General features: G+C 46.9%; 1 protein-coding gene across 1 annotated transcript in view; it reads right to left on the minus strand.

Annotated features, from left to right (window-relative positions):
* Positions 1–22,374, minus strand: part of LOC140193340 (glutathione hydrolase 1 proenzyme-like) — a gene marked incomplete at its 3' end in the record, with an annotated part of 245,683 nt that overhangs the window by 219,929 nt on the left and 3,380 nt on the right. The window contains exon 2 of the mRNA XM_072250662.1: positions 5,846–6,010. Within this exon, the coding sequence (XP_072106763.1) occupies positions 5,846–6,009 (164 nt within the window). The remainder of the gene's footprint in view (positions 1–5,845; positions 6,011–22,374) is intronic.

Below are 22,374 nucleotides of genomic sequence, written 5' to 3' on the forward strand. Positions count from 1 at the left end.
GTTCCTGTGATATAATCAGTTAGGAGTGACCAGGTTGTGTTCCCTGCTCCCGTGATATAATCAGTGACGTGAGTCCGGATTCTGTTCCCTGTTGCTGTGATATAATCAGTGACGTCTGACCAGGTTGGGTTCCCTGTTCCCGTGATATAAACAGCGACGTGTGTCCGGATTCTGTTCCCTGTTCGCGTGATATAATCAGTGACGTGTGTCTGGATTCTGTTCCCTGTTCCCGTGATATCATAAGTGATGTGCAACTAGGTTGCCTTCGCTGTTCACGTAATATAACCACTGACGTGTGACCGGGTTGTGTTCCCTGTTCACGTGATAGAATCAGTGACGTGTGACTGTGTGGTATTCCTTATTCCCGTGATTTAATCAGTGACGTGTGACCGGGTTGTGTTCCCTGTTCTCGTGATATAATCAGTGACGTGTGACCGGTTGATATTCCCATGATATAATCAGTGACGTGTGACCGGACTGTGTTCCCTGTTCCCGTGATATAAGCAGTGATGTGTGACCGGATTGTGTTCCCTGTTCTCGTGCTATAATCAGTGAGCTGTGAGTGGGTTGTGTTCCCTGTTCCCGCGATATAATCAGTGACGTGTGACCGGGTTGTGTCCCCTGTTCCCGTGCCATAATCAGTGACGTGTGACCTTGTTGTGTTCCCTGTTCCCGTGATATAATTAGTGACGTGTGACCGGTTTGTGCTTCCTGTTCCCGTGATATAATCAGTGACGTGTGACCGGGTTGTGTTCCCTGTTCTTGTGATATAATCAGTGATGTGCAACTAGGTTGCCTTCCCTGTTCCCGTAATATAACCACTGACGTGTGACCGGGTTGTGTTCCCTGTTCCCGTGATTGAATCAGTGCCGTGTGACCGGGTTGTGTTCCCTGTTCCCGTGATATAATCAGTGACATGTGACCGGACTGTGTTCCCTGTTCCCGTGATATAAGCAGTGATGTGTGACCGGATTGTGTTCCCTGTTCTCGTGCTATAATCAGTGACCTGTGAGTGGGTTGTGTTCCCTGTTCCCACAATATAATCAGTGACATGTAACCAGGTTGTGTTCCCTGTTCCCGTCATATAATCAGTGACGTTTAACCAGGTTGTTTTCCATGTTCCCATGATATAATCAGTGAGGTGTAACCGGGTTGTGTTTCCTGTTCCCGTGCAATAATCAGTGACGTGTGACCTTGTTGTGTTCCCTGTTCCCGTGATAGAATCAGTGCCGTGTGACCGGGTTGTGTTCCGTGTTCCCGTGATATAATCAGTGACATGTGACCAGGTTGTGTTCCGTGTTCCCGTGATATAATCAGTGACGTGTGACCAGGTTGTGTTCCCTGTTACCGTGATATAATCAGTGACATGTGACCGGGTTGTGTTCCCTGTTCCCGTGATATAATCAATGACATGTGACCTGGTTGTGTTCCCTGTTTCCGTGATATAATCAGTGACGTGTGACCAGGTTGTGTTCCCTGTTCCCGTGATATAATCAGTGATATGTGACCAGGTTGTGTTCCCTGTTCCCGTGATATAATCAGTGACGTGAGACCAGGTTGTGTTCCCTGTTCCCGTGATATAATCAGTGAGGTGTGACCGGGTTGTGTTCCCTGTTCCCGTGATATAATCAGTGACGTGTGACCAGGTTGTGTTCCCTGTTCTTGTGATATAATCAGTGACGTCTGACCATGTTGTGTTCCCTGTTCCCGTGATATAATCAGTGACGTGTGTCCGGATTCTGTTCCCTGTTCCCATGATTTCATCAGTGATGTGCAACGAGGTTGCGTTCCGTGTTCCCGTAATATAACCACTGACGTGTGACCGAATTGTGTTCCCTGTTCCCGTGACATAATCAGTGAGGTGTAACCGGGTTGTGTTCCCTGTTCCCGTATTATAATCAGTGACGTGTGACCGGGTTGTGTTCCCTGTTCTTGTGATTTAATCAGTGACGTCTGAGCAGGTTGTGTTCTCTGTTCCCCTGGTATAATCAGTGACATGTGCCCGGTTTATATTCCCAAGATATAATCAGTGACGTGTGACCGGGTTGTGTTACCTGTTCCCGTGATATAATCAGTGACATCTGAGCGGATTGCGTTCCCAGTTCCCGTGATATAATCGGTGAAATGTGACCAGACTGTGTTCCCTGTTCCCATGATATGATCAGTGATGTTTGACCTTGTTGTGTTCTCTGTACCCGTGATATAATCAGTGACGTGTGACCAGGTTGTGTTCCCTGTTCTGTGATAAAAATCAGTGACATGTGACCGGGTTGTGTTCCCTGTTCCCGTGATATAATCAGTGACGTGTGACTGGGTTATGTTGCCTGTTTCCGTGATATAATCAGTGATGTCTGAGCGGATTGTGTTCCCAGTTCCCGTGATATAATCAGTGAAATGTGACCAGACTGTGTTCCTTGTTCCCGTGATATAATCAGTGATGTTTGACCTTGTTGTGTTCTCTGTTCCCGTGATATAATCAGTGACGTGTGACCAGGTTGTGTTCCCTGTTCTGTGATAAAAATCAGTGACATGTGACCGGGTTGTGTTCCCTGTTCCTGTGATATAATCAGTTAGGTGTGACCAGGTTGTGTTCCCTGCTCCCGTGGTATAATCAGTGACGTGTGTCAGGATTCTGTTCCCTGTTGCTGTGATATAATCAGTGAGATGTGACCAGTTTGTGTTCCCTGTTCCCGTGATATAATCAGTGACATGTGACCGGGTTGTGTTCCCTGTTCCCGTGATATAATCAGTGACGTGTGACATTGTTGTGTTCCCTGTTCCCGTGATATAATCAGTAACGATCGACCGGGTTGTGTTCCCAGTTCCCGTGATATAATCAATGACATGTGACCGGTTTGTGCTTCCTGTTCCCATGATATAATCCGTGACGTGTGACCGTGTTGTGTTCCCTGTTCCCGAGATATAATCAGTGACATGTGACCCGGTTGTGTTCCCTGTTCCCGTTAAATAATCAGTAACAAGTGATCGGGTTGTGTTCCCTGTTCACGTGATATAATCAGTGATGTGTGTCCGGATTCTGTTCCCTCTTCCCATGATATAATCAGTGACGTGTGACCGGGTTGTGTTCCATGTTCACGTGACATAATCAGTGACGTGTGACGGTTTGTGTTCCCTGTTCTTGTGATATAATCAGTGATGTCTGACCAGGTTGGGTTCCCTGTTCCCGTGATATAATCAGTGACGTGTGTCCGGATTCTGTTCCCTGTTCCCGTGATATCATCAGTGATGTGCGACTAGGTTGCGTTCCCTGTTCCCGTAATATAACCAGTGATGTGTGACCGGGTTGTGTTCCCTGTTCCCGTGACATAATCAGTGAGGTGTAACCGGGTTGTGTTCCCTGTTCCCGTAATATAATCTGTGTAGTGTGACCTTGTTGTGTTCTCTGTTCCCGTGACATAATCAGTGACGTGTGACCAGGTTGTGTTCCCTGTTCCCGTGATATAATCAGTCATGTGACCGGGTTGTGTTCCCTGTTCCCGTGATATAATCAGTGACGTGTGACCGGGTTGTGTTCCCTGTTCCCGTTAAATAATCAGTAACAAGTGACAGGGTTGTGTTCCCTGTTCACGTGATATAATCAGTGACGTGTTTCCGGATTCTGTTCCCTGTTCCTGTGATATAATCAGTGAGGTGTGACCAGGTTGTGTTCCCTGTTCCCGAGATCTAAACAGTGACGTGTGACCGGGTTGTGTTCCGTGTTCCCGTTAAATAATCAGTAACAAGTGACAGGGTTGTGTTCCCTGTTCACGTGATATTATCAGTGACGTGTGAAGGGGATGTGTTCCCTTCTCCTGTGATATAATCAGTGACGTGTGACCGGGTTGTGTTCCCTGTTCCCGTGATATAATCAGTGATGTGTGACCGGGTTGTGTTCTCTCTTCTCGTGACATAATCAGTGAGGTGTAACCCGGTTGTGTTCCTTGTTCCAGTAATATAATCAGTGACGTGTGACCTTGTTGTGTTCACTGTTCCCGTGACATAATCAGTGACGTGTGATAGGGTTGTGTTCTCTGTTCCTGCGGTATAATCAGTGACGTGTGACCAGCTTGTGTTCCCTGTTCCCATGATATAATCAGTGACGTGTGACCTTGTTGTGTTCCCTGTTCCCGTGATATAATCAGTGTCGTGTGATCGGGTTGTGTTCTCTGTTCCCGTGATATAATCAGTGACGTGTTCGAGCTTGTGTTCCCTGTTCCCATGATATAATCAGTGACGTGTGACCATGTTGCGTTCCCTGTTCCCGAGATATAATCAGTGACGTGTGACCGGGTTGTGTTCCCTGTTCCCGTTAAATAATCAGTAACATGTGATCGGGTTGTTTTCCCTGTTCACGTGATATAATCAGTGACGTGTGTCCGGATTCTGTTCCCTGTTCCCATGATATAATCAGTGACGTGTGAAGGGGTTGTGTTCCCTGCTCCTGTGATATAATCAATGATGTGTGACCGGGTAGTGTTCCTTGTTCCCGTGATATAATGAGTGATGTGTGACCAGGTTGTGTTCCTTGTTCCCGTGATATAATCACTGACGTGTGACCGGGTTGTGCTTCCTGTTCCCGTGATATAATCAGTGACGTGTGACCGGGTTGTGTTCCCTGTTCCCGTGATATAATCAGTGACGTGTGACCGGGTTGTGTTCCCTGTTCTTGTGATTTAATCAGTGACGTCTGAGCAGGTTGTGTTCCCTGTTCCCCTGGTAAAATCAGTGACTTGTGCCCGGTTTATATTCCCGTGATATAATCAGTGACGTCTGAGCGGGTTGTGTTCCCTGTTCCCGAGATCTAAACAGTGACGTGTGACCGGTTTGTGTTCACTGTTCCCGTTAAATAATCAGTAACAAGTGACAGGGTTGTGTTCCCTGTTCACGTGATATAATCAGTGAACTTTGCCCGGATTCTGTTCCCTTTTCCCGTGATATAATCAGTGACGTGTGAAGGGGTTGTGTTCCCTTCTCCTGTGATCTAATCAATGACGTGTGTCCGGATGCTGTTCCCTGTTCCTGTGATATAATCAGTGAGGTGTGACCAGGTTGTGTTCCCTGTTCCCGTGATATAATCAGTGACGGGTGACTGGGTTGTGTTCCCTGTTCTCGTGATATAAACAGCGACGTGTGACCGTGTTGCGTTCCCTGTTCCCGAGATATAATCAGTGACATGTGACCCGGTTGTGTTCCCTGTTCCCGTTAAATAATCAGTAACAAGTGATCGGGTTGTGTTCCCTGTTCACGTGATATAATCAGTGATGTGTGTCCGGATTCTGTTCCTTGTTCTCGTGATATTATCAGTGACGTGTGACCAGGTTGTGTTCCCTGTTCCCGTCATACAATCAGTAATGTGTAACCAGGTTGTTTTGCCTGTTCCCATGATATAATCAGTGAGGTGTAACCGGGTTGTGTTCCCTGTTCCCGTGACATAATCAGTGACGTGTGACCGTGTTGTGTTCACTGTTCCCGTGATATAATCAGTGACGTGTGATCGGGTTGTGTTCTCTGTTCCCGTGATATAATCAGTGACGTGTTCGAGCTTGTGTTCCCTGTTCCCATGATATAATCCGTGACGTGTGACCGTGTTGCGTTCCCTGTTCCCGAGATATAATCAGTGACATGTGACCTGGTTGTGTTCCCTGTTCCCGTTAAATAATCAGTAACAAGTGATCGGGTTGTGTTCCCTGTTCCCGTGATATAATCAGTGAGGTGTGACCAGGTTGTGTTCCCTGTTCTCGTGATATAACCAGTGACGTGTGACCGGCTGTTACAGCCCTGCTCCCAGCATATAATCTAGAAAGTTCAGATGTTAGAATCAGAAGAGGCCATGGCAGAAGCTCACCTGCCGATCTCCGAGCACTTTGCTGCATCTGTGGCGACTGCTGCTCTGGCGTAGGAGTGGAGCGGTGACTTCTTCGGCCTGAGCCCGAAGTAGAGGCCTAGTGTCAGTGCGAGAATCAGCAGCAGTGCCACCAGTACTGCGATCGCTTTCTTTCCACGTCTCATGCTGCAGGAAGCACGAAGGGAGGGTCAGAGCTGAATCCTCCTGTGAGGGACTTTACCGTTGGCACGCATTGTGAAAGGTGGCTGTGGAGGACTTGTCATTGGGCCTATTTAAAGCTGAGTTTATTAGCAAGGGTGTCAGAGTTAATGAGGTGGAGGAGGAGGAGGAAGGAAAATCAATCTTCCGTGCGGAGCAGTCTTGATGGATTGAGGTTGCTTGTGAGAATCACAACCAGCCTCTCAATGCATTTCAATCTGGTGGGCCTCAAAGCCACAGGGTAGTATTGAGTAAGGTATGCCATCTTGTTTTAATTCAAGACTGGGAGATAATGGTCCTCTTAACACAGTGGGAAACTCAGCAAGGGGAGAAGTTAAAAATGACTATGGATACCCTGCCTGTTGATCTGCACACAATCTGAGGGCTTGGCCAAGGAAACCATCCACACTCTGTTTTCACTCTCCACACCTCACAACGCTTTGGTGTGGGTTTGGAGGTCCGTGTTTCACCCAGATAACAGAAAACCATCCTGGGATAGAAAATCCTTCCTCCCCTGTACACTGAGGTAGAGGAGGCAGGATCATGCAGGGAATCGTATTTATTTTTTTGTTGAGACATAGTGCAGGATCGGCTCTTTTGGCTCTTCGAGCCACACTGCCCAGCAACTCCCAGTTTAACACTCGCCTCACCACAGGACAATTTACAATGACCAATTAATCCTTCCAGCGATATTCCTTTGGACTGTGGAAGGAAACCCATATGGTCACAGGGAGAAGATACAGACAGCAGTGGGGATTGAAGCCTCATTGCCACAACTCTCAAGTGTTGTGCTAAACACTACCCGATCATGCATGCGATAGGTAAGTACTTGAAAGAACCAAGCTAGTGGATTCGGCCTAGTACCTGGGTAACACCCTCCCAACCATCGAGCACATTGACATTAAACACTGCTGTAGAAAAGCAGCATCCTCACCACCCAGGCCATGCTCTTTTCTCGCTGCTGCCATCAGGTAGAAGGTACAAGAGCCTCAGGACTCACACCACCAGGTTCAAGAACACTTACTACCCCTCAACCATCAGGCTCTTGAACAAAGGGGTTAATCACACTCATTCTACTTCTGCTGTTCCCACACCGATGGTCTCACTTTAAGGACTCTTTACCTTGTTATGCTTTCATGTCAGGTTATTTCACACTCGTTATTTACTGCTACTTATTTATATTTACATTTCCACAGACTGTTGTCCATTGATCCTGCTTACAGTTACTGTTCTATAGATCTGCTGAGTATGCCTGCAGGAAAAGAAACTCAGGGTGGTATGTGGTGACATGTATGAATTCTGATAATACTTTGAACTTTGAACTGAGGGCTTGGGGAAATTGGCACAGAGAATGAGGCGAGTCCAGGGGAAGATAAGCCGTGGTGGGACAGCCTTGAGGGGCCGAGTGGCCTACTCATGTTTCCATGGTAACACCTTAAGTCCTGGTGCACCATCCATCACACAGAACATAAAAGAGCACAGCACTGGACAGGTCATTTGGCCCACAGCATTGTGTTGATCTGTACTAAAGGTGTATGATCCATAATCCCTCCAGTCCCTCCAATTAAAAGCCTGTTGAACTCCATCAGACTGCCCGTTTTCACTGCTGCCCCTGGCAACCCATTCAAGGCACCTACAAATCTGTGTAAAATCATGTGCTTTCCCTTCATATTGCCTTGAAACTCCCCCCACCCAGGCTTAAAAGCATGTTACGGTTAGAGGGGGAGGTTTAAAGGCAATGTGAGGGGAAACTACAGGATTTTACACAGGTGCCATGGGGAAAATACCCTAGCTATGCCTCTATCAGGACTCCCCTCAACCTCTGACTCTCGAGAGCATACAACACAGGTCTCTCAAAGCTCATATCCTCTAATCTAGAGATGCTGCCTGGCCTGCTGCATTCACCAGCAACTTTGATGTGTGATCCTCTAATCCAGGCAGCTTCCGGGTACAGTAAATCCCTTCTGTGTCCTTTGTTTACATTACAGAATCCAGCCTCTCATCCACGCTTGTCACTACCTCAGTAAAGCAGCCAGTGTAACCAAAGACCCCAGCCACTGAGGATTATCTCTTCTCTCCCCTCCCACGTTGCAGAAGATAAAAATGCCCAAAAGTATGTACCACCAGGCTGTAGACTGCTCCCCTTGTATGGTAAAATGGACTTTTGACCTCATAATCTAATCTGTTATGCCTTGTACCTGCCAACTGCCTGCACTGCACTTTGTCTGGAGCTGTTACACTTTATTCTGCCTTGCTGTTTCATCTTGTTCCACCTCAGTCACTGACTTGATCTGTATGAGTAGTGTGAAAGACCAGCTTTTCCGTGTATCTTGGTACGTACAGCAAGAATAACCCACTTCCACAATATTCCAAGTGTGGTCTGACTCAAAATTCATATAGTTGAAGCTTCACAGCAGAAAGTGCCCACTCCCACACAGATATACCAGACCTTCTCCATTCTACAGTGTCACCAACAGTTGGTACCTCTCCCGTAATTCACCAGGGACCATTTCCCAGTCGGCTGCGACAACTCCCGTAATTCACCAGGGATCATCTCCCAGCCGGCTGGTACCTCTCCCGTAATCCACCGGGGACCATTTCCCAGCCGGCTGGTCCCTCTCCCGTAATCCACCGGGGACCATTTCCCAGCCGGCTGGTACCTCTCCCGTAATCCACCGGGGACCATTTCCCAGCCGGCTGGCACCTCTCCCGTAATCCACCGCGGACCATTTCCCAGCCGCTGGTCCCTCTCCCGTAATCCACCGGGGACCATTTCCCAGCCGCTGGTCCCTCTCCCGTAATCCACCGGGGACCATTTCCCAGCCGCTGGTCCCTCTCCCGTAATCCACCGGGGACCATTTCCCAGCCGGCTGGTACCTCTCCCGTAATCCACCGGGGACCATTTCCCAGCCGGCTGGTCCCTCTCCCGTAATCCACCGGGGATCATTTCCCAGCCGGCTGGTATCTCTCCCGTAATCCACCGGGGACCATTTCCCAGCCGGCTGGTACCTCTCCCGTAATCCACCGGCTGACCATTTCCCAGCCGGCTGGTACCTCTCCCGTAATCCACCGGGGACCATTTCCCAGCCGGTTGGTACCTCTCCCATAATCCACCGGGGACCATTTCCCAGCCAGCTCTCCCGTAATTCACCAGGGATCATTTCCCAGCCGACTGGTACCTCTCCCGTAATCCACCCGGGACCATTTCCCAGCCGGCTGGTACCTCTCCCGTAATCCACCGGGGACCATTTCCCAGCCAGCTGGTGTCTCTCCCGTAATTCACCGGGGACCATTTCCCAGCCGGCTGGTACCTCTCCCATAATCCACCGGGGACCATTTCCCAGCCGGCTGGTGTCTCTCCCGTAATCCACCGGGGATCATTTCCCAGCCGGCTGGTCCCTCTCCCGTAATCCACCGGGGACCATTTCCCAGCCGGCTGGTACCTCTCCCGTAATCCACCGGGGACCATTTCCCAGCCGGCTGGTACCTCTCCCGTAATCCACCGGGGACCATTTCCCAGCCGGCTGGTGTCTCTCCCGTAATTCACCAGGGACCATTTCCCAGCCAGCTGGTGTCTCTCCCGTAATCCACCGGGGATCATTTCCCAGCCACGCTTGCTCAAGGTCACAGCCTGGCCTGTACAATCAGTCTCAGCGACACACCGTCAGTCTGGATTGGCACCAGTGATGCTGGAGCACCCCCTGTCCCGGTGCCCTGGCCTGGTTTGCCTCAGGCTACTGATGTCCCTTTCCTTGGGCACTGTTTGTCACAAGGGTTTTCCAACCAGCTCCGTGACATGAGGCAGCTCTCTTTCTGCCCTCAGACTGGCAAAGTTATCCTGCCTGCCTGTTCCCCTGTTGGCCACGGAGGAATTAAAATGTGGAAGAAAACGTCAAACTCAAGAGGTTCAAGGTCAGTGAAGCAGACAAACTGATTGTCATTGCTCTTGCTATGTGCTCAAAGGATATGGAGGCTGCCATTTTGTAGAGCTGCTCTGTAACCTCCATCTTGTGGCCTGTTTAATGAACTGATTCTCCTTCTGGGTTAATCTAATCAGAGCAACGGAACGTGGACACAAGGAATTTTTGCTAAATCTGAGATAATTTACAGATAAGCTGTGTATTGTGTACAATGCAGGTTTAAAGAAGTAATCTCGTTATCTCAACCTCGTGTCTGATTGAACTGGTTTGAACCAGAATCAAAGGTATCAAAACCAGTCACCTGAGGCATAAAGTTGTGTAGCCCTTGGACCACATCCAGTGGGAAGGTGTTCAGTGAGTCAGTCAGATGATCCATAGACAATTGCACTGAAAGTCAGCACTTGAATTGTAACAATGAATATAAAAGCAGAGGCTCCACGTGCAAAGTAGCAATAACCTTGAAGATTCACTGTCACAAGGAAGAGCCCCCAGGCCAGGGTTTGGAAGAAGAAAGGATTGATTGTCTGGCCAATGGAGAACCCCTATTTCAGTGTTATAAATTGGAAAAGTAGTCTGAGTGAGTACTGCTACAAAGAGAATTCGTGAAAAAGGATCTAGGGCTTTCCCGGTGTATCTGATGAATAAACTCTTCTCGGGGTGCAGGTATCAATTTTAATTGATGTTTCGATGACAAACTCTACCTTCTTCATGGCTGAAAGTAGAAATCATGTTCTTAGTTGTTGGCCTGGGGTCAACATAGTTACGTTGCTGTTTGTGCAGAAACAATTAAGTGCAAGCTTTGATTAATTAAAAGTTGTGTAGTAAATTTTGTAACCTAGTTCCGTTGATGATGTCAACACCCCCTGCCCATTTGTTCCTTCTTCCATTTCTACCCCACTCTGCCCTGCCTGTTCCTCCTGCTTCGCCTGTTCCTCCTGCCATTTCTACCCCACTCTGCCCTGCCTGTTCCTCCTGCTTCGCCTGTTCCTCCTGCCACTTCTACCCCACTCTGCCCTGCCTGTTCCTCCTGCCATTTCTATCCCACTCAGCCCTGCCTGTTCCTCCTGCTTCGCCTGTTCCTCCTGCCATTTCTATCCCACTCAGCCCTGCCTGTTCCTCCTGCTTCGCCTGTTCCTCCTGCCATTTCTATCCCACTCTGCCCTGCCTGTTCCTCCTGCTTCGCCTGTTCCTCCTGCCATTTCTATCCCACTCTGCCCTGCCTGTTCCAGGAAAATCTGGTCAGCAAAGATGCATGCATCAGGGTGCTCCTTATTGACTACAGCTCAGCATTCAATACCATCATCCCCCTCAAAACTAATCAATAAACTCCAAGACCTTGGCCTCAATACCTCCTTGTGCAATTGGATCCTGGATTTCCTCACTTGCAGACCCCAGTCAGTTCTCATTGGCAACAACATCTCCTCCACCATCTCCATCAGCACAGAGAGTCATAGACAAATACAGCAGAGAAACTGGCCCTTCGGCCCATCTACATAGAAACAGAAGAGTACAGCACAGGAACAGGCCATTCGGCCCACAATATGGTGCTGACCTGGCTAAAAAGCAAATCAAAAACACCCAAACATTAATCCTTCCTATCTACACTTGTCCATATCCCTCCATCTTCCCCACATCCATGTCCCTGTCCAAATGTCTCTTAAAAGCCTGTAATGTATTTGCCTCTCCCACCATACCAGGCAGCACATTCCAGGCATCCACCACTCTGAGAAAAAAAAAACTTTACCGTCTCATCCCTCTTGAACTTACCCCCTCTCACCTTCAATGCATGTCCTCTGGTATTAGACATTTCATCCCTGGTTGCTCTCTGTCCACTCTGTACATGCCTCGCATGATCTTGTAAACCTCTCTCAGATCTCCCCTCAGCCTCTGGCGGTCCAGAGAAAGCCACCCAAGTTTATCCAGCCTCTCCTGATTGCGCATGCCCGCTAAACCAGGCAGCATCCTGGTGAGCCTCCTCTGCACCCTCTCCAAAACCTCAACATCCATCCTGAAGCAAATATTCCTTTAGCCGTCTTAACCACCCTATCGACCTGTGCAGCCACTCTCAAGGAGCTATGAACTTGGAGCCCAAGATCTCTCTGCCCAGCAACACCGTTAAGGACCTTTCCCTCAACAGTGTTCTGTCTCCTTGCATTTGCCCCACTGAGGTGCAACACCTCACATTTATCTGGATGAAAGTCCATCTGCCATTTCTCTGCCCACACCTGCAACTGATCTATATCGTGTTATATTCTTTGCCAGTCTTCCTTCCTATCCACAACTCCCCCGATTTTGTTATCATCACAAACAGCAGAGGTCCCAGCACAAATTGCTGTGGAACTTGACTAATTACAGACCTCCAGCTCCAATATTGCAAGTCCTTTCAACCACGACCCTCTGTTTCCTTATGTGTGAGTCAGTTCTGAATCCAAGCAGCCAACTCACTGCGAACCCCATGACCCCATGCATCTTAATCTTCTGGATTAGACCCCCATGAGGAGGTTCGTCAAACGCCCTTTTGAAATACATGTAGACAACATCCACTGCCCTACCCTCATCAATCTCTCTCATCACCTTTGTCAAAAACTCAATCAAGTTGGTCTGGCATGACCTGCCCTGCACAAAGCCATGCAGTCTCTCCCTAATTACAACACGGGTTTCCAAATGCTCATATATCCCTTCCTTAAGAGGTTGCTTCAGGCACTTCCCTACAACTGACATCAGACTCACAGGTCCATGATTCCCAGGATCTTACCTTGTCCCCTTCCAAAATAGAGGTACAATATTAGCCACTCACCACTCCTCTGGGACCTCGACTATGGCGAGAGAGGACTCCAAGATACTGACCAAGGGCCCAGCAATCTTGTCTCTTGCCCGCTTCAATAACTTGCAGTAAATACCATCAGGCCCTGCGGGCTTATTCTCCTTAATAATCCATGGGAGGCACAACACTTCCTCCTCCTCGACCTCTAAATGCCCTAATGTATTTATACACTCAGCACTGATCTCCTGTCCTCCATTTCCTTTTCCTTGGTAAATACTGAAACAAGGTACTCATTAAGTACTTCTCTCACATTCTCTGCATCCAAGCAATTGTCCCCCACCCCCGTTATCCGTGAGTCATCCCACCCTCTCCCTCGTTATCCTCTTGTTCTTGATGTATATACAGAATGCTCTGGGATTGACCTTAATCCTGTTTGCCAAGGACTTTTCATGACCCTCCTGGCTTCCCTAATTCCCTTCTTTAGTTCTTTTCTGACTTCTCTAAACTCCTCATGTGCTCCGTTTAATCTGAACTTCCAAAGCTTTACATCGTTTTCCTTTTTCTTCTTGACTAAATTCATCATCTCTCCAGACATCCAAAGTTCTCTTATCTTTCCAACCCTGTCCTTCCTGGACTTGCCAGAGGAAAGCTCTTCCCAATTAATGCTTCTTAGTTCCTGCCTAACACCCTCGTAGTTTGCCCTACTCCATTTTAAAACTCTCCCGCAAGGACCACACCTATCCTTATCTTTAGCTATCCTGAGAGTTAAGGAGTTGTGGTCACTGTTCCCTCACAGCTCACCCATTAGAAGGTCAGTCGCCTGGCCAGGCTCATCACCCCACATCAGGTCCAATACAGCCCCTCCTCTCATTGGACTGTTCACATATTGATTTAAGAAACCTTCCTGGAAACATTTGACAAATTCAGCCTCATCTAAACCCCTTCTACCAAGAAAGTCCCAGTACATATTAGGGAAGGTGAAATCCCCCACAACTACAGCGCTATTATTTTCACACATTTCTTTAATCTGATATATGGCTGTTCCTCAGTGCTCAGTGGCTTTTAGGGGTTATGTAGTACAATCCCATCGGTGAGATTGCAACCTCCCCATTCCTGAGTTCCACCCAACTGGACTCAGTGTCTGACCCCTCCATGTGTCTCCCCTGAGTGCAGCTGTGATATTGTCCCTGATCAGCAGTGTAATTCCCCCCTCCACCTTTTACCTCCAGGCTCAATACCCAACAGCAGGTCCAGTACAGCCTCTCCTCTCATTTGACTGTCTACACATTGATTATAGCAATCAGAAGTATTGCTATATTTATGCTCCATTCTTGGTTGGTGCAGCTGTCACGAAACCCAATTTCCGTCGGGATCAATAAAGTATATCGAACTATCTATCTATCTATCTATCTAGGACAACTTCCTGGATACACCCCAACCACAAACTGTTCTAGCTGCTACCATCTGGGAAACGGTACCGCAGCGTAAAAGCCAGGACCAACAGGCTCCAGAACAGCTTCTTCCTCCAGGCCATGAGACTGATTAATTCACATTGATACAATTGTATTTCTATGCTAATATTGACTGTCCTGTTGTACATACTATTGATTACAAATTACTATGAATTGCACACTGCACATTTAGCCATAACATAACGTATATGAAGGATGTAAGTAATAAAGGCAATTCAATTCAATTCTGTGCTGGGACCAATTTCTTTTATGTTATTCTTTGTACGAGGCATTGGTGAGGCCAAATTTGGAGTATTGTGTACCGTTTTGGTCACCCAATTATATGAAAGATGTCAACAAAATAGAGAGAATATAGAGAAGATTTACAAGAATGTTACCTGGGTTTCATCACCTAAGTTATTGAGGGAGGTTGAACGAGTTGGGTCTTTATTCTTTGGAGCGTAGAAGATTGAGGGGGGACTTGATAGAGGTGTTTAAAATTATGAGGAGGATAGAGTTGACGTGAATAGGCTTTTCCATTGAGAGTGGGGGAGATTCAAACAAGAGGACATGAGTTGAGAGTTAAAGGGCAAAAGTTTAGGGGTAACATGAGGGGGAACTTCTTTACTCAGAGAGAAGTAGCTGTGTGGGACAAGCTTCCAGCAGAAGTGGTTGAGGCAGGTTCGATGTTGTCGTTTAAAGTTCAATTGGATAGGTATATGGACAGGAAAGGAATGGAGGGTTATGGGCTGAGTGCAGGTGGGTGGGACTAGGTGAGGGTAAGAGTTAGACACAGATTAGAAGGGCCGAGATGGCCTGTTTCTGTGCTGTAATTGATATATGTTATAAATCACTGATTTGGATGATGGAATTGATGGCTTTGTTGCAAAGTTTGCAGACGATACAAAAATAGGTGGAGGGGCAGGTAGTTTTGAGGAGCAAATAGGCTTCAGAGGACAGATGGAAAACAGTGTCAAGAAGTGTTTGGTCATGAACTTCGGTGGAAGAAATGAAAGGGTTGACTATTTTCTAAATGGAGAGAAAATACAAAAATCTGAGGTGCAAAGGGGCTTTCTTGGGAGTCCTTGTGCGGGATTCCCTAAAGATTAAATTACAGGTTGAGTCTGTGATGAGGAAGGCAAATGCCATGGTGGTATTGATTCAGGATGACCAGAATGTAAAAGCAAGGATGTAATGTTGGGACTTTATAAAGCCCCGGTGAGGCCTCACTTGGAGTGCTGTGAGCAGGTTTGGGCCCATTATCTTAGAAAAGATGTGCTGAAACTGGACAGGGTTCAAAGGAGGTTCATGAAAATGATACCAGGATTGAATGGTTTGTCATATGAAGAGTGTCTGATGGCTCTAGGCCTGTATTCACTAGAATGAGGGATGACCTCGATGAAACCTATAGAATGGTGAAAGAGCTTGATAGAGCGGATGTAGAGAGGATGTTTCCTATGATGAGAGGGTATAAGACTAGAGGACACCACCTCAGAATGGAGAGGGTCCTTCCAGAATGGAGATGTGGAGGAATTGCTTTTGTCAGAGAGTGGTGTATCTGTGGAATTCGTTGCCACAGGCAGCTGTGGAGGCCAAGTTATGTATATTTAAGGCAGAGGTTGATAGATTTTTGATTGATCAGGGCATGAAGGATATTGGACGGGGTGGTGGAAGGCAGGAGACTGTGGGTGAGAGGAAAATTGGATTAGCCATGATGAAATGAGGGAGCAGATGATGGGCCAAATGGCCAATTTTGCTTCTGTCTTATGATCTTAACATATCTGAGGAATCCCTTGGGATTGTCCTTCACCTTGTCTGCTAGAGCAACCTCATGCCTTCTTTTAGCCCTCCTGATTTCTTAAGTGTTCTCTTGCATTTCTTATATTCCATAAGTATTTCACTTGATCCTACCTGCGATGTACCTCCTTTTATCTTTTAACCAGGTCTCAATGTCTTTTGAAAACCAAGGTTCCTCACACTTGTTATTTTTACCTTTTATTCCAACAGGCATCCTCAAAATTTCACATTTGAAGACCTTCCACTTATCTTTGCCAGAAAACAACCTAAACCAATCCACACCTGCCAGATCATTTCTGATACCATCAAAATTGGCCTTTCTCCAATTTAGAATCTCAACCTGCAGACCTAATCTATCTTTTTGCATATTTACTTTGAAACTAATAGCATTATGATCACTACATGCAAAGTGTTCTACACAAACTTCTGCCACCTGCCCTGTCTCATTCCCTAATAGCAGATCAAGTATCACACGCTCTCTCATTGAGACTTCTATGTATTGATGAAGGAAATGTTCCTGAACACATTTGACAAACTCTAACTCATCCAGTCCTTTCACAGTATTGGAGTCCCAGTCATTATGTGGAAAGTTAAAATCATCTACTATAACCACCTTATGTTTCTTGCAACAGTCTGCGATCTCTGTATAAATTTGTTGCTCTAAATCTGTTGGATAGTCTGTAACACCGCCCTATTAATGTGGTTAGACCTTCCTTATTTCTCAGTTCCACTCAAAGCCTCACTAGACCAGCTCTCTAGTCTGTCCTGACTGAGCACTGCTGTAACATTTTCCCTGACTTATAATGTCACCCCTTCTCTTTTAATCCCTCCTGCTCTGTTGCGTCTAAAACAGAACCCTGGAATACTGAGCTGCCAGTCCTGCCCCTCCTGCAACCAAGACTCACTAATGGTTAAAATATTAGAATTCCATGCCCTGAGTTCATCTGCCTTTCCTACGATACTTCTTGCATTGAAATATATACAGCTCAGGACATTGGTCACACCATGCTCAACCTGTTGATTCCTGACTTTGTCTGAGGTCTTATCAACATTTGTCTCCACAACCCCTCCACAAACTGTCTTGGCACTCTGGTTCCCATCCCAACTCTGATTTAAACTCCACGATGCAGCATTTACAAACCTTCCCACTAGATTATTAGTTCCCCCTCCAGTTCAGCTGCAATCTGTAACTTCTGTACAGGTCCCACCTTCCCAGGAAGAGAGCTTAATGATCCAAACATCTTCTGCCCTCCCTCCTACCAACTCCTTAGCCACGTATTAAACTGTATAATCTTCCTAGTTCTGGCCTCCTATTTCAGCCTCAGATCACCTGAACTCTGCAAACACACAGGTCAAGACGCTGTTCATTAACTTAGCCTCAAACACCATCATTTCTACAGTCCTGATCGATAAGCTACAGAACTTGGGCCTCAGTACTTCCTTCTATACCTGTCTAGCCTTGTCAAACCCCATGTTAAATCCCTTGTCAAACCCCTTGTCAAACCCCTTGTCAAACCCCATGTTAAATCCCTTGTCAAATCCCTTGTCAAACCCCATGTTAAATCCCTTGTCAAATCCCTTGTCAAACCCCATGTCAAATCCCTTGTCAAACTCCATGTCAAACCCCACGTCAAACCCTACGTCAAACTCCACGTCAAATCCCTTGTCAAACTCCACGTCAAATCCCTTGTCAAACCCCACATCAAATCCCTTGTCAAATCCCTTGTCAAACCCCATGTCAAATCCCTTAGTGTGATATTTGATTCCACCTTTAAATTTGACAAGCAAGTTAATGCAGCAGTAAAAGCCAGTTTTTTCCAGCTTCGTACTATTGCCAAAATCAAGCAGTTTCTCTCTTTCAAAGATCTCGAGAAAGTCATCCACTCCCTTATATCCTCCTGCTTGGACTACTCCAACTCCCTGTACACTGGGATTAGTCAGTCGTCCCTGTCCCGTCTGCAACTGGTCCAGAACACCGCAGCCGGGCTCCTGACAGGTGCCCAGAAGAGGGACCGTATTCCTCCTATCTTGGCCTCTCTCCACTGGCTGCCAGTACAGTTCAGAATTGATTTTAATATTCTTCTGTTTGTTTATAAAGCCCTAAATAGGCTGGCTCCCCCTTATATCACAGACCTTCTAACCCCTTATTCTACTTCCAGGTCCCTCAGGTCAGCTGACTTGGGGCTCCGGGCTGTCCCGTGATCTAAACTTAAGCTCAGGGGTGATCGCGCCTTTGCTGTTGTAGCCCCTAGACTGTGGAACAGCATTCCCCTCCCTATCAGATTTGCCTCCTCCATCGACTCTTTTAAATCCAGGCCCAAATCTTACTTTTATTCACTAGCGTTTGAATCCTCCTGATGTGGCTGATTCTTGGCTTGTGCTAGGCCCTTGTGTGGTTTCAAGACGTGCTGAATCACGTCTGAGATGTGGAAGTCATTGAAAGGCCAGTTGAGTAGAGTTAATGACCAGTACATTGATGTAAGCGGTGAGGGGAGCTGGGTTCAGCTGCCCTGGATAACAAGAGATGTTGTCAGGAAAAAAAGAAGCATCTAGAAGGTGAAATGAGACAAAGACTTGATAGATGTCAAGGAAACACAAAGGAAAAAGGAAGTCAGAACATCAAAAAGGGCTACAAACCTCGGCATAACATCATGGACCAAAGGGCTTGCACTGTGTTGCAATGTTCGATCTTCGATGAGGTGTTCTTGGCAGGCAAGATTAAGGAGAATCACGTATATGAAGAGGGTAAGGGCAAGTCCAATGAAGGACAAAGAAGAAAATTTATGCATGGAGCCAGAAGTGGACGAGCTCCTTAATGAATCCTTAGAGTCAGAGTTACGTATACAGCACAGAACCAGGCCCTTTGGCACAATCACCCGCACTGTCAAAAGTGCCTCCCTGAGCTGGTCCTCACCCTTTTCCATCTAATCCTTTCCAATCCATGTACCTCTCCAAGTGCACTGCAAATTGTACCTGCCTCTACCACTTCCTCTGGTCTAAACTCTCACCACGGTGTAGAAATTTTTCCCCTCAGGTCCCCTTTAAGTCTTTCCCTCTCACATTAACCTGTTGTAATGATGAATCAGGGTCACAGGTCTGGTCAGTGAGACAGGAAATGCACTGACCTTAAATAGGTATATTGATTACTTATTTACAAACAGTAAAACTTCAACCAAATATCAGGGAGAGGAGGTGTTGGAGTTATTAAAATACATTAGGACAGATAAGTCCCCGGGGCCAGACAGAATATTCCCCAGGCTGCTCCACAAGGCGAGGGAAGAGATTGCTGAGCCTCTGGCTAGGATCTTTATGTCCTCGTTGTTTATGGAAATGGTACCAGAGGATTGGAGGGAGGCAGATGTTGTCCCCTTTTCAAAAAAGGTAGTAGGGATAGTTCAGGTAATTATAGACCAGTGAGCCTTACGTCTGTGGTGGGAGAGCTGGTGGGAAAGCTATTGGAAAAGATTCTTAGAGATAGGATCTATGGGCATTTAGAGAATCATGGTCTGATCAGGGACAGTCAGCATGGCTTTGTGAAGGGCAGATCGTGTCCAACAAACCTGATAGAGTTCTTTGAGGAGGTGACCAGGCATATAGATGAGGGTAGTGCAGTGGCTGTGATCTATATGGATTTTAGTAAGGCATTTGACAAGGTTCCACATGGTAGGCTTATTCAGAAAGTCAGAAGGCATGGGATCCAGGGAAGTTTGGCCAGGTGGATTCAGAATTGGCTTGCCTGCAGAAGGCAGAGGGTGGTGGTGGAGGGAGTACATTCAGATTAGAGGATTGTAACCAGTGGTGTCCCACAAGGATCAGTTCTGGGACCTCTACTTTTCATGATTTTTATTAACAACCTGGATGTTGGGGTAGAAGGGTGGGTTGGCAAGTTTTCAGACGACACAAAGGTTGGTGGTGTTGTAGATAGTGTAGAGGATTGTCGAAGATTGCAGAGAGACATTGATAGGATGCAGAAGTGGGCTGAAAAGTGGCAGATGGAGTTCAACCTGGAGAAGTGTGAGGTGGTATACTTTGGAAGGACAAACTCCAAGGCAGAGTACAAAGTAAATGGCAGGATACTTGGAAGTGTGGAGGAGCAGAGGGATCTGGGGGTACATGTCCACAGATCCCTGAAAGTTGCCTCACAGGCAGGTAGGGTAGTTAAGAAAGCTTATGGGGTGTTAACTTTCATAAGTCTAGGGATAGAGTTTAAGAGTCGCAAGGTAATGATGCAGCTCTATAAAACTCTGGTTAGGCCACACTTGGAGTACTGAGTCCAGTTCTGGTCGCCTCACTATAGGAAGGATGTGGAAGCATTGGAAAGGGTACAGAAGAGATTTACTAGGATGCTGCCTGGTTTAGAGAGTATGGATTATGATCAGAGATTAAGGGAGCTAGGGCTTTACTCTTTGGAGAGAAAGAGGATGAGAGGAGACATGATAGAGGTATACAAGATATTAAGAGGAATAGATAGAGTGGATAGCCAGTGCCTCTTCCTCACTGCTCAATACAAGAGGACATGGCTTTAAGGTAAGGGGTGGGAAGTTCAAGGGGAATATTAGAGGAAGGTTTTTTACTCAGAGAGTGGTTGGTGCATGGAATGCACTGCCTGAGTCAGTGGTGGAGGAAGATACACTAGTGAAATTTAAGAGACTACTGGACAGGTATATGGAGGAATTTAAGGTGGGGGGTTATGTGGGAGGCAGGGTTTGAGAGTCGGCACAACAATGTGGGCTGAAGGGCCTGTACTGTGCTGTACTATTCTATTCTATTCTATAAATATTCAAGTTCCATAAGTTACAGACTTGTGAATATTCAGCAAATATACTTTGTGAGAAGTTTATGGAGCATACCTTCCCAATGGTCATGTGCATCCTTGCCTTAAACAAAGGAGGGAGAGACTAAGCCCTTTCCACATGTAATTTTATATACCCAGAATGTTTGAAACTGGACACCAGGCAGTTATCCAACGGGAAAAGAAGCTACAGCTCCTAGACTATCCAGTCATGATGGACGTGACTTTCGACAATCAGAATAAGGTATGTCCCACAGGACACCCCAGCCCTCGAAAGCTGCAAACAAGATGACTAATCCTTAGACTAGTATGACTCACATAACTCCCAACTAAGCTATACATAAAACACAAGAGTAAAAATTCCCAGTACCGTAAACCTAATAGTCACCTAGAGCAGACCAGTGCCCCAGAAACCCACCAGCCCCACTCTGGAGTGTAACAGTCAATGAGCTGGTCCCCACTTCATTTTACAGACTGACTGAGAAATGACCAACCAGGTGAGAGGTGTTCACCAACCCATCAGGAACGTAGGTGCAGCATCCTTAACCAATAACTGTACAAGTGCCACCTTCCTTGTGAGCATGGCACCAGTTCCTGGCACAGTCCGGCCATACCTTGCAGAGAAAGGCTATCATTCAAAGCCTTCCTTCCTCTGCAACAGCCTTCTTACCAAGCAGCATGGGCAAGGTGTTCATTCAGTAACCCACTGGGGCGGCATTCGTACAGCATATCAACCGCACCACCCTGTGGGAACCACGGGTAGGCTAGGATACTGCATATCCGTAAGTGCCATTCAGCTGACAACAAGTGCCCAGCTTCACAACACCATTTGGCACAGGTACAGCCATCCTAGGATACCACACCTGCTCATACCTGCCATCCACCTTGCACCCTGTACCCACCCTAACTCAACATACCACCCACACCAACACTCGGACAGGTGGCAAAATCACAGAGTCAGGTCACTCCAATTCTCCAAAGGGTACGAGGGAGATACCAGCCCTTAAAGCACTCACTCCACCGGGGCTCAAGTCCCTTCAGGCTGTTACCATACTCTGGGAACAGACCACCCCCTCTCAGCTCCCTCAAGATAGAATGCCAAGGCCCAGAAGCCAGATAACCTCCCCAGTCTAAGGGATCAATATCAGTGACATGTCCCTTCTGTGACGTAGCAAGGAGCTTTCTTACAAATTCATCAATCTGACCCGTTGGCCCAGTGTGAAAATTCAAACGCCATCCACAGGAATGTACAACAGGATCTTCCACTATGCTGCCATTCTGCAATGCAGGGACATACAAATGCACTCGGTCCTGGTCAGTCGCTGGGTATTTAGAAAACACAAAACAACTACTAGAATTGGTCCCCAAACGATCAATTTCCTCTGAGATATGGACATCTCATATCCGGAATAAAGTTGCACAAATTTCAACTCAAATCTCATATGCTCTCTCTGAAAAATGAGTTATCCCTAAAACCAATGAGAAAAACCATAGGGGAAACAAGACACAATAAACAGGTTTGAAAACAAAGTAATTAACCAAACACTAGTTTACACTAGTGAAGTTTAAGAGACTACTAGACAGGTATATGGAGGAATTTAAGGTGG

Source organism: Mobula birostris, unplaced genomic scaffold (assembly GCF_030028105.1).
Source record: "Mobula birostris isolate sMobBir1 unplaced genomic scaffold, sMobBir1.hap1 scaffold_508, whole genome shotgun sequence".
NCBI classification, from domain to species: domain Eukaryota; kingdom Metazoa; phylum Chordata; class Chondrichthyes; order Myliobatiformes; family Myliobatidae; genus Mobula; species Mobula birostris.